The 12238-nt window shown below is 44.6% G+C and overlaps 2 protein-coding genes across 2 annotated transcripts; both read right to left on the reverse strand.

The window, feature by feature from the left end:
* Positions 1–5713: 5713 nt before the first annotated feature.
* LOC142661892 (olfactory receptor 4Q3-like) lies at positions 5714–8752 on the reverse strand. Its single transcript, XM_075839570.1, has 2 exons — positions 8677–8752; positions 5714–6681 (listed from the first exon to the last, which is right to left on the reverse strand). The coding sequence occupies exon 2, from the start codon at positions 6647–6649 to the stop codon at positions 5714–5716; it is 936 nt and encodes a 311-aa protein (XP_075695685.1). The 5' UTR covers positions 6650–6681; positions 8677–8752.
* A 1197-nt stretch (positions 8753–9949) lies between these two features.
* Positions 9950–10902, reverse strand: LOC142661893 (olfactory receptor 4Q3-like). Its single transcript, XM_075839571.1, has one exon. The coding sequence runs from the start codon at positions 10883–10885 to the stop codon at positions 9950–9952; it is 936 nt and encodes a 311-aa protein (XP_075695686.1). The 5' UTR covers positions 10886–10902.
* Between the last annotated feature and the right edge of the window lie 1336 nt (positions 10903–12238).

Genomic DNA, 12238 nt, shown 5'->3' on the forward strand with positions numbered 1-12238 from the left:
CTAGGATTAAGCCTCCGGGCAGATTCTAGGAAAACCAGATTCTTGTGGTCAGTAAGGACCGTTACCTGGTGTCTGGCCCCCTCCAAGAAGTGACGCCACTCTTCAAAAGCCCATTTAATGGCTAAAAGTTCGCGGTTGCCAATATCATAGTTACACTCCGTGGGCGAAAACTTCCTAGAGAAGTAAGCACAGGGGCGGAGATGGGTGAGGGAGCTGGTACCCTGGGACAAGACGGCCCCCACTCCCACCTCGGACGCGTCAACCTCCACAATAAATGGCTCCCTTTGGTTGGGCTGAACCAGCACGGGGGCCGAGATAAAGCACTTCTTGAGGGCCTCAAAAGCCTGGACGGCCTCAGGGGGCCAATGGAGGACATCAGCACCCTTGCGAGTGAGGTCCGTAAGAGGCTTAGCGACGACCGAGAAGTTGGCAATAAATCTCCTGTAATAGTTAGCGAACCCCAAAAAACACTGTAGCGCCTTCAGGGAGGCAGGTTGGACCCATTCCGCCACAGCCTGAACCTTGGCAGGGTCCATGCGGAATTCATGAGGAGTGAGGATTTGACCTAAAAATGGTATCTCCTGTACCCCAAACACACATTTTTCGGTCTTCGCAAACAGATTATTTTCCCGAAGGACCTGGAGGACCTTCCTGACATGCTCCACGTGCGAGGACCAGTCCTTGGAAAACACCAGTATGTCATCAAGGTACACTACAAGAAAATTACCCAGGTAATCTCTCCGAATTTCATTAATAAAATTCTGGAAGACGGCAGGGGCATTACACAACCCAAAGGGCATGACTAGGTATTCGAAATGACCTTCGGGCGTGTTGAACGCAGTTTTCCACTCATCCCCCTCTTTGATGCGGATAAGGTTATATGCCCCCCGTAGATCGAACTTAGAGAACCATTGGGCCCCCTGAACCTGATTAAAAAGATCCGGAATCAAAGGAAGGGGATACTGGTTCCTTACTGTGACCTTATTCAAGTTCCGATAATCAATGCACGGCCTAAGACCACCATCCTTCTTCCCCACGAAAAAGAAGCCAGCACCTACAGGAGAAGTCGAGGGGCGAATGAAACCCTTGGCCAGGCATTCTTGGATATACTCCCTCATAGCTTTACGTTCAGGACATGAAAGATTAAATATCCTCCCCTTAGGAAGCTTGGCACCAGGCACCAAATCGATGGCGCAATCGTAGTCTCTATGAGGGGGCAACACCTCGGAGGCCTCCTTAGAAAACACATCAGCGAAGTCCTGAACAAACTCAGGAAGCGAGTTTACCTCCTCCCGGGGAGAAATAGAGTTAACCGAAAGACATGACATCAGGCAATCACTACCCCATTTGGTGAGATCCCCAGTATTCCAATCAAACGTGGGATTATGCAGCTGCAACCAGGGAAGACCTAATACCAGATCGGACGATAATCCCTGCATCACCAGTACAGAGCACTGCTCCAAATGCATGGAGCCAACATGGAGTTCAAAAACAGGAGTATGCTGAGTAAAATAACCATTAGCAAGAGGAGTGGAGTCGATACCCACTACCGGGATAGGATAAGGTAAATCAATAAAAGGCATTTTTAGAGACATAGCAAATTCCACAGACATGATATTAGCAGATGAGCCCGAATCCACGAAGGCACTGCCAGTGGCAGACCGGCCAGCAAACGAGACCTGAAAGGGAAGCAAAATCTTATTGCGTCTAGTATTAATAGGAAATACCTGTGCGCCCAAGTGACCTCCCCGATGATCACTTAGGCGCGGAAGTTTTCCGGCTGCTTATTCTTGCGCCTGGGACAGGTGTTCAATAGATGCTTGTCGTCCCCACAATAGAAGCAGAGACCATTCTTCCTGCGAAACTCTCTACGTTGTCGAGGGGACATGGAGGCCCCGAGTTGCATAGGTACCTCCGAGTCCTCCGTGGAAGAGCGAGGAGACGGGACCTCGGGGGGAATCGCAGGGCAGTCAGAGGGGAAAACATTGACACGTTCAAGCTGACGTTCCCTGAGACGTCGGTCAAGTCGTACTGCTAGGGCCATAACCTGGTCTAGGGAGTCAGAAGAGGGGTAGCTAACCAGCAGATCCTTCAGGGCGTCAGATAATCCTAACCTAAACTGGCACCTTAGGGCCGGGTCGTTCCACCGAGAAGATACGCACCACTTTCTAAAATCAGAACAGTATTCCTCAACAGGTCTCCCACCCTGACGTAAGGTCACCAGCTGACTCTCGGCTAAGGCAGTCCTGTCAGTCTCGTCGTAAATGAGACCGAGGGCAGAGAAAAACCGATCAACGGAGGAAAGTTCAGGGGCGTCAGGAGCCAAGGAGAAGGCCCACTCTTGGGGCCCTTCCTGGAGTCGGGATATAATGATACCCACCCGCTGGTTCTCGGAACCTGAGGAGTGAGGTCTTAGGCGGAAATAAAGTCTGCAACTCTCCCGGAAGGAGAGAAAAGTCTTACGGTCCCCTGAGAACCGGTCAGGTAACTTGAGGTTGGGTTCTAAAGGTGAGGTGAGGGGTACTACAAAGGCAGCGTCAGACTGATTGACCCTCTGAGCCAGGGCCTGGACCTGTAGGGAGAGGCCCTGCATCTGCTGGGTCAGGGTCTCAAGGGGGTCCATGATAGCGTCAGTGTAGAAGAAATGGTAGACTAGGTAAGGGCTTGTTATTATGTAATGGCAGGAAGGAGGTGAAGGGAACAAGTGAGCCCTAATCTACCCACCGCCCTGTCCCTGCCTACTTGCAACGACCCGCCCTAGGCGACGGGGTACAACTTGGCGGCGGTCCCTACGCTGTCTAAGTGCAAGGGAGACAAACAGGGAACACGCAAGGGAATACAGTAGCCCACGGAACGCCGCGAGGAAACGGAGCGGTGAATGAGCCAGTAGGATCAGGAAGTAGTGGAGTATACAAACGGGAGCACGGAGCAGAAGCAAGCCAGGGGCAGAGCAACGCAGGATAAACGGAACTGAAGCAAGGCAGAAGCAGGCTGGAGCAAGGCAGCAGTGGGGCCAGGAATCCAAGATGAATAACAAGCAAGGAGGAAGAGAAAACGGCAGGTATAAATAGACAGGGGGCGGAGCTAACTCTGACTGACCAGGCCGCGATAGGCTCTCCCACTCCTGAGCCTGCCACCCTGATTGGTGGGAGCAGGTGTCAGTCTCAGAGGTCTGGCCTCAGGTGTCGACTGATTAATCCTGGGAGTATACCCAGATGTAGTGCCTGGCCGATGCTTTACAGCCATACATGAACAGATGACAGATAAATGATCCGAAATGACCATTCTTAGATAAATGATTACTTATCGATGATTGTATGGGTAACATTTTCGTATTGTTTGAGAAAATTACTTTGCAACGTCATCTAAAAGAAAGAAATTGCAAAGTCTCTGTGTATGTGCAAACAGAAGCATTTCTGGTTACGACTTTTCAAAGTAGTAAGGAAGAATGACGTCTTTTACCTGTATGATTATAATCTGAATGAGGATGTGGCTCTAACGACAGTTCTTGATGCATGAGTATCATCATCTGCACCACGGTCTTTTCGAGAAATGGCATCATTGGATTGTTTATCATGTCATTGTCTGTACGTGAATGGCCAAAATAAATGGGGTTGTCCAGGTTAGAAATAGAAGTCTGCTTTTTTTTCCAGAAACAGCGCCACTCTTGCCTATGGGTTATGTCTGGTATTGCAGCTTAGCTCCATCTAAGTAAATGTTACTTTCTGATAAATTTTACTTCAGTTCTTAACTATTTTCAACATTTTTGTTTACATTCAGTGGCTGAAAACCTGTCTTAGTCCAGTTTACAGCTGAGGGTTTGTTATTATATATCAAAGTAGGGAAATCATCTATGCACTGAACACAGCACTAGTACAAACCTCTCTCCTTTTCTGGAGTCCAGATGGATTACTGTTGCCTACACTGTGACAAACTACAGCTGTGTAAAAGTAGGTCAGGATGAATTGGTTTACTAGAAATTTTCCATTCATTTTTTCACAGGGGGGAAAGAAACTTCTATCATCAGCTCCCACTGATACTTATACAGGTTCCTGTCACACAGGTATAATGTAGAAGAATATAGCGCAGCCTCCCTGTCTGTGTACTTATGGTTTCTCAGCTTATATAGGAGAATATAGTGAGCATAATAATCACAGTGTCCCCCAGCATGCAGAAATGGTATGGTCTTTAGTTGGTCATGTGATGCTGTGCTGAAGCATCATGGGATTGATAGCAAAGCAGAGAGGAAGAGAAAGCTGGAGAAATCTAAGACTCAAGATGGAGGCTTTTTTTTAAAGCACAGACAAGGCAGCAGTTCAAAAAGTAAGTACAGTATATATAAAAGAAGTATTGAGTATGGTCTACAGTCAGGTGGGGAATGCAGACATGGAAGGTTGTGTTCCCACTGCAGATCCTCTTTAATAATACATTCATCATAAGGGCTGTCTACACTGTACAATACTATTTTGTTACCCTTGAGGTTAAGATGGTGAGACCTCCAGCGATCAGCTGTAATCTGTAAAAGAACCCAACAGCAAGTGTTCAATTTTCCTGCAGCGCCACCACTGGAGAAATGCAGCATTACAATGTTGTTCTTAAAATCAATTGATTGTTTGTGTAATGCATGGACATGCCGCATCCCCCAGAGGAAGAGATCCTAGCCAACAGCTGAGGGTCATGAAAGGGGAATCCCTTTTACGTAACGCAGAATGCCCAAATAGGGCATTTAAAAATGGGTTTTCTGAAATGCATTGCTAAACACTGGCTGGATGCGGAGCCACCAGGGATGAGGGAAATTGTAGGAATGTTGAACTATAATATCCTGATGGAGCATAAGATATTTTCTAAAAGGGGTACGGAAAAAAATTTTGAGAAACAATGGAGCAGATGGTTGGCCTCTCCCGAGGTGCTGTCACCTGAACTAAGCAGAATAAGGGCGAGAGTCGTCTGAGGAACTGGAGGTGATAGAGTCTGGAGCAAAAAGGTGTGGTGGGGAAATTGGATAAGAGAAATGTGCTCTGACCAGGAATGGTACTAGAAACAAAGGGCGGAGATATAGTGGGGGGCCGTGCGGGGAGGGGGAAAGGGGGGAAGTTGGGGATTTCCTGATATGTTGTCACTATTGTATACGATGTTGGAAAATTGAAATGTGAATGTGACTGTGTTATTTCATTTCTGTGTTCGTATCAATAAAATTGGTTTGATATAAAAAAAATGGGTTTTCTAAACTAGACAATGCCTTTAAGTCATATTTACATAAAATGGGAAAACCACCATTGGGTCCTTCCTTGACCGTCCCAAATGATAAGTAAGACAAATACCAACCTAAACAAGACACACAGGTTAAGATATTTAATTATTTTTTTTTATTATTTATTTAACAAACAAGAAGACATCTTGCATCTTAGACTATGTTCACATCTGCGTTGGAGGTTCCTTTAGGGGCCTCAATCGCAGATCCGGTAGCTTTTGCCAGAGTTTACCAGAGACAAGACAATAGCGCAGCATGCTGCGCTATTGTGTCCGGTGAATTCACACACACCCGGACGGAAAGCCGATGGAACCTTTAAAGTCAATGGGTTCTGTCGGCAACCGGTGGTATCCATTGTGCAACGGAACCATTGGTTCCGTCATTCCCTTGTTCTGCTACTCTGACGGACAAGAACAACGGAACACACCAACGCAGATATGAACCCAGCCTTATTAGACTTATTCAGTTCCTCCGGAACAGTTTCTTCCCCAAGAATGACCTGATGGCGGTTTTCACTTCCTTGTTTCTCAGAGTATATGTAATTGGATTTAATAAGGGTGTTACCACTGTATAAAATATCGACACCATTTTATCAGCGGCATAAGACACAGAGGGCCTCAAGTAGATGAAGATGCCAGGACCGAAGAAGAAGGTGACCACAATAAGATGGGAGGCACATGTTGAAAAGGCTTTGCCCGTCCCTTCGCCAGATCTGGTCTTTACTATGGTGTTGATAATTCCCATGTAGGAGATGAGCAAGACGATGAAACACAGTGCGGATATCATGCCGCTGTTTGCGACAAATACTATCTCAATGATGAAGATATCTGAGCAGGATAATACAGACAAGGGATTGATATCGCAGAAAAAATGGTCGATTCTATTTGGGCCGCAGAACTTGAGTTGACAGGTTAATATTATCTGGATGATGGAGTGGAAAAAGCTTATGTCCCAACACAAAGCTTCGAGCCAGTAACAAATGGTCTTGTTCATAATACTAGAATAACGTAGGGGGTTGCATATGGCGACATAGCGGTCGTACGCCATAACCGTAAGGAGGATGCACTCAGTTCCTGCAAAGAAGTGTAAGAAGAAGAGCTGCGTGATACAGGCGCCGAGGGAGACCGTGTTTCTCTGCGATAGAAAGTCAACCAGCATCTTGGGGACAGTCACCGATGCGTAGCACAGATCTACCAAAGATAACCTGCTGAGGAAATAATACATGGCGGAATGGAGACGGGCCTCAAAATACACCGTCACCATGATGAGAAGATTGCCGAGCAGTATTAATATGTAGACGATGAACAGGAGAGTGAACAGGGCAATACTCAGGGTGGGGAAAGTGTCCAATCCAAGGAGAGTGAACTCCTTCACATTCTGCCGGTGTGTAGCATTCATCTTGGTTTTCTGATGATTTTTTTCCCCTAAGTCTCAAAACAGAAAGGTGAAATCTTTAAGATGATGCGGTTTATTAATTGCAGTCAGATATACACGTCATAAAAGTCGTATCAGAGGGGTCTGGTAGTGGCCAAAATCACGGCATGAAAACAGGAAAGCCACAATTAAATATATCAAAAATATTTCACAACTTTGTATTGAATGCAGATACAGAAAACAATACAAAAATAAAAACAGCAATTTTTTTTTCTGCACACCGACATTTAATATAGTTGTCAATTATTTTTGAAATCTTTAAATGCGGTGTGTGTTTACATGCCCATCTATCTACTTTTTTTTGGTTATCTGAGTTTTTTTAGCACGCGTCTTTTTTTTAAGATACTTCTACTTCTAACCTGGGCAACCCCATTTATTTTGGCCATTCACGTACAGACAATGACCCGATAAACAATCCAATAATGCCAATTCTCAAAAGACCGTGGTGCATCATTTCTCTATATAATTGCTCATCACTATCAATCAATGCAACACCAATGTGAGATGCCGCATTACGCCTCATGCACACAGCCGTATTATCACTCCATACAAGCTCGGAGTTATGTTAAGCCGTAATTACAGGATCCATAGAAGTCTATGGGGCACTAGTGTACCTTTGTATTCTTCTGATTTCATATGTAGGCATGCTCCATCGGGTGGCACATTACAGAAGCATCCTCCTCTAAAGGGACAATATTTCATAATACCGAGCTGTATGGATGCACCACGGCACAGTGGCACATGGGGTGCTTATGGGTCTATAATCCGGAGACGTAGGAACTTGTTGTGCCACCATATAGGCTCTGTGTAAATAGCTCTTCTGTGTGCACAAGCCCTAACCGTAAGGGCTAGTTCACACGGCAGATTTTGCGTGCAGGGTTCCCCCTGCAAAAACAGCGGCGGAACTATTCCAGGCAATGGAAGGTTTGGGCAGAATCCGCCCGATGATCGAGCAGGGTGCTTCTTTTTGAAGCGTCCGACTCCCATTGAAATGGATGGGAGGTGGAATTTTGCGGCCGAATCCGCCACAAAATTCCTCCGTGTGAACATACCCATAGGCCTCCTTCACACACACCTATTTAATAACAGTTTTTTTACATGCGTTTTTAGTGTTGTTTTTTATTTAGTCCCATTTTATATAGACTTTATTCCTGGAAACTAAACTTATAAAAAACTTTTGACATGTCAGAAGTCTTGATCGGTGGGGGTCCGAGCACGGAGACCCCCAACGATTGCTAACATGAAGCGACAGTAGCGCTCGGTTAAGCGTTGTGCCGCTTCTTTTTTGATCTGATTTCCTCGGAGCGGTGTACGGGCTCAATAGAAAGTCTTTGAGTCTGTACACCACTCGTTTGGCTTTTCAAGGAAAGGCGATGAGAAACGAGGAGGCACAGCGCTCACCCAAGAGCTACAGCCACTTAGATTTAGCAATCAGTGGGGGTCTCAGTGCCCGGACCCCCACCAATCAAACCTTATGACATGTCACAATGACTAGTCAAACGTTTTTAAATGTTTAGTCACCCTTTAAGTTCTTTAGAAAAGCGTCAAACGGCAGGAAAAAAAAAACCGCCATATCTAGAGTATTTTGATAAAAAACGCCACTAAGACCAAAAATAATACACACCAAAATTCTGTGTATGTGGGCATTCTTATATTCCACTATAGACTTTAAACTAACATCTGGCTGCAGCATTTTTTGACACCCCAAAAAAGTGTAGAAAATAACTGTGAAAAACAGCACCGAAATCGTGTGTGAAACCGACCTAAAGTGCAAAAGTAATCATGAGAAGTACCGCAGCTATATCATGCCAACACTGTATTGATGATGGAATAAAAAATCAGTTACAGTTGCAAAATGAAAAATATATTTTTGTATATTTTATATTTTTATACGTTTTTATTATCATCCAGTTTTTAGGTAATATTTTCTGTATCCAAATTCTAAAAATTCCAGCGCTGCGATATAATGGAAAGAACTGGCTCTGCCTTACCTGTGTTCCCAGTGATCGTATTATTTGAACTTCTGGTGTTTTTCCTCACACAACATACTGTACATCGGTTTTTGAAGAGGCAGTTTTCCCAAATTCATAGTCTCTTCGTAATAGGTCTTTCAGCTTGGGAAACGTTCCCTCGGTGCTAATTTCAAGAGTCTGGTCTTAGAATAATATCCCACAAGATCAGATACAAATCCCAAATGGACTCTTATCCCGTATGGCATTAGCTCTTTCCAAAACAAAAAAAATAGTTTGGAAAAACACTTATTTCCAGTAGCATTATTCACTCTACAACTTTAGTTCATTTTAAAACTCAGTGGTTAGCGGAATGAACATGAAGTAACTACCTCGTCATGAAGACAACCCCTGTCCATATGCCCTCAGGACCCCACCTCTATGAGCCAAAGCGGAGAGTCACTCTGTAAGAGCCGCTCCCGTTGTGGCGAACTTAAACCATCTCAATAGCGGCCATGTAATACTACGTTTCCTATTCAGTGGCCACTGCAGGGGTAGTGCCTGGCTGGCCACAGCTACACTCGGCAATATCAGCTGTGTGCAGGGGTTATCTAAGCGCACCTCTGTTCTGAAAGGGGTTTGTTTCTGTTGAAACAACCCCTCTAAAGCCCTGGGCTTGAATCCAACCTGGTCAATGTCACGATCTGTGGGTATGTGGACCCTCTGGGCCGCACCGCAGTAGTAGAGTAGCAGCTGGCCAAACCGTGTACCAAGTCTCTACAGAGTCCAATCACAAGGGTAACTGTAATAGTCCAGACAGTAGCTAGGCTAGGCTCAGAGTAAATTATCCGCACTCTGGCTATAGAGTTTATTTTAATCAACTTTCAGAAAAGATAAATACATAAGTCTTCGACATAATCTCCCTGCTTTTTAATACTCTGTCAACAAGCTTTTGTATTCCCATATTAAACAGTGTGTTAGGCTGAGCTGCGAGCGACGAATGCACCGATGTCCTCACCTCTTCATCAGACGTGAATCTTCGTCCTTGTAGGGCTTCAGATGAGGGTCATGAAAGGGGGATCCCTTTTAATTAATGCAGAATGCCCAAATAGGGCATTTAAAAATGGGTTTTCTAGACTAGACAACCCCTTTAAGACATTGTTACATAAAACCGGAAAACCACCATTGGGTCCTTCCTTGACCGTCCCAAATGATAAGAAGACAAATCTCAAGCTAGAGAAGACACACAGGTTAAGATATTTTACTTATTTATTGTGATTTTACAAGAAGACATCTTACATCTTAATAGACTTATTCAATTTCTCCGGAACAGTTTCTTCCCCAAGAATGACCTGATGGCGGTTTTCACTTCCTTGTTTCTCAGAGTATATATAATTGGATTTAATAAGGGTGTTACCACTGTATAAAATATAGACACCATTTTATCAGCGGCATAAGACACAGAGGGCCTCAAGTAGATGAAGATGCTAGGACCGAAGAAGAAGGTGACCACAATAAGATGGGAGGCACATGTTGAAAAGGCTTTGCCCGTCCCTTCGTCAGATCTGGTCTTTACTATGGTGTTGATAATTCCAATGTAGGAGATGAGCAAGATGATGAAACACAGTGCGGCTATCATGCCGCTGTTTGCGACAAATACTATCTCAATGATGAAGATATCTGAGCAGGATAATACAGACAAGGGATTGATATCGCAGAAAAAATGGTCGATTCTATTTGGGCCGCAGAACTTGAGTTGACAGGTTAATATTATCTGGATGATGGAGTGGAAAAAGCTTATGTCCCAACACAAAGCTTCGAGCCAGTAACAAATGGTCTTGTTCATAATACTAGAATAACGTAGGGGGTTGCATATGGCGACGTAGCGGTCGTACGCCATAACCGTAAGGAGGATGCACTCAGTTCCTGCAAAGAAGTGTAAGAAGAAGAGCTGCGTGATACAGGCGCCGAGGGAGACCGTGTTTCTCTGCGATAGAAAGTCGACCAGCATCTTGGGGACGGTCACCGATGCGTAGCACAGATCTACCAAAGATAACCTGCTGAGGAAATAATACATGGCGGAATGGAGACGGGCCTCAAAATACACCGTCACCATGATGAGAAGATTGCCGAGCAGTATTAATATGTAGACGATGAACAGGAGAGTGAACAGGGAAATACTCAGAGTGGGGAAAGTGTCCAATCCAAGGAGAGTGAACTCCTTCACATTCTGCCGGTGTGTGGCGTTCATCTTGGTTTTATGATGATTTTTTTCCCCTAAGTCTCAAAACAGAAAGGTGAAATCATTAAGATGATGCGGTTTGTTAATTGCAGTCAGATGTACACGTCATAAAAGTCGTATCAGAGGGGTCTGGTAGTGGCCAAAATCACGGCATGAAAACAGGAAAGCCACAATTAAATATATTAAAAGTATTTCACAACTTTGTATTGAATGCAGATACAGAAAACAATACAAAAATAAAAATAGCAATTTTTTTTCTGCACACCGACATTTAATATAGTTGTCAATTATTTTTGAAATCTTTAAATTCGGTGTGTCTGTTTACATGCCCATCTATCTACTTTTTTTTGGTTATCTGAGTTTTTTTAGCACGCGTCTTTTTTTATGATACTATGATTGATGAGTGGTGACCATCATTTCTCTATATAATTGCTCATCACTATCAATAAATGCAACACCAATGTGAGATGCCGCATTACGCCTCATGCACACAGCCATATTATCACTCCATACAAGCTCGGAGTTATGTTAAGCCGTAATTACAGGATCCATAGAAGTCTATGGGGCAATACTGTACCTCTGTATGCTTCTGATTTCATATGTAGGCATGCTCCATCGGGTGGCACATTACAGAAGCATCCTCCTCTAAAGGGACAATATTTCATAATACCGAGCTGCATGGTTGCACCACGGCACAGTGGCACATGGCGTGCTTAGGGGTCTATAATCCGGAGACGTAGGAACTTGTTGTGCCACCATATAGGCTCTGTGTAAATAGCTCTTCTGTGTGCACAAGCCCTAACCGTAAGGGCTAGTTCACACCGCAGATTTTGCGTGCAGGGTTCCCCCTGCAAAAACAGCGGCGGAACTATTTCTGGCAATGGGAGGTTTGGGCAGAATCCGCCCGATGATCGAGCAGGGTGCTTCTTTTTGAAGCGTCCGACTCTATTGAAATGGATGGGAGGTGGAATTTTGCGTCCGAATCCGCCACAAAATTCCTCCGTGTGAACATACCCATAGGCCTCCTTCACACACACCTATTTAATAAAAGTTTTTTTTACATGCGTTTTTAGTGTTGTTTTTTATTTATTCTCAATTTATATAGGCTTTATTTCTGGAAACTATACTTTTAAAAACGTTTGACATGTCAGAAGTTTTGATCGGTGGGCGTTCGAGCACTGAGACCCCCAACGATTGCTAACATGAAGCGACAGTAGCGCTTGGGTAAGCGTTGTGCCGCTTCTCTTTTGATTGGATTTCCTCGGAGCGGTGTACGGGCTCAATAGAAAGTCTTTGAGTTTGTACACCGCTCGCTTGGCTTTCCATGGAAAGGCGATGAGAAACAAAGAGGCACAGCGCTCA

Source organism: Rhinoderma darwinii, chromosome 10 (genome assembly GCF_050947455.1).
Source record: "Rhinoderma darwinii isolate aRhiDar2 chromosome 10, aRhiDar2.hap1, whole genome shotgun sequence".
NCBI lineage: Eukaryota > Metazoa > Chordata > Amphibia > Anura > Rhinodermatidae > Rhinoderma > Rhinoderma darwinii.

What these genes read in the sequence shown, in the direction of transcription:
- LOC142661893 (XM_075839571.1), bottom strand. Translation starts at nt 10,885, where the DNA reads ATGAACGCCACACACCGGCAGAATGTGAAGGAGTTCACTCTCCTTGGA.
- LOC142661892 (XM_075839570.1), bottom strand. Translation starts at nt 6,649, where the DNA reads ATGAATGCTACACACCGGCAGAATGTGAAGGAGTTCACTCTCCTTGGA.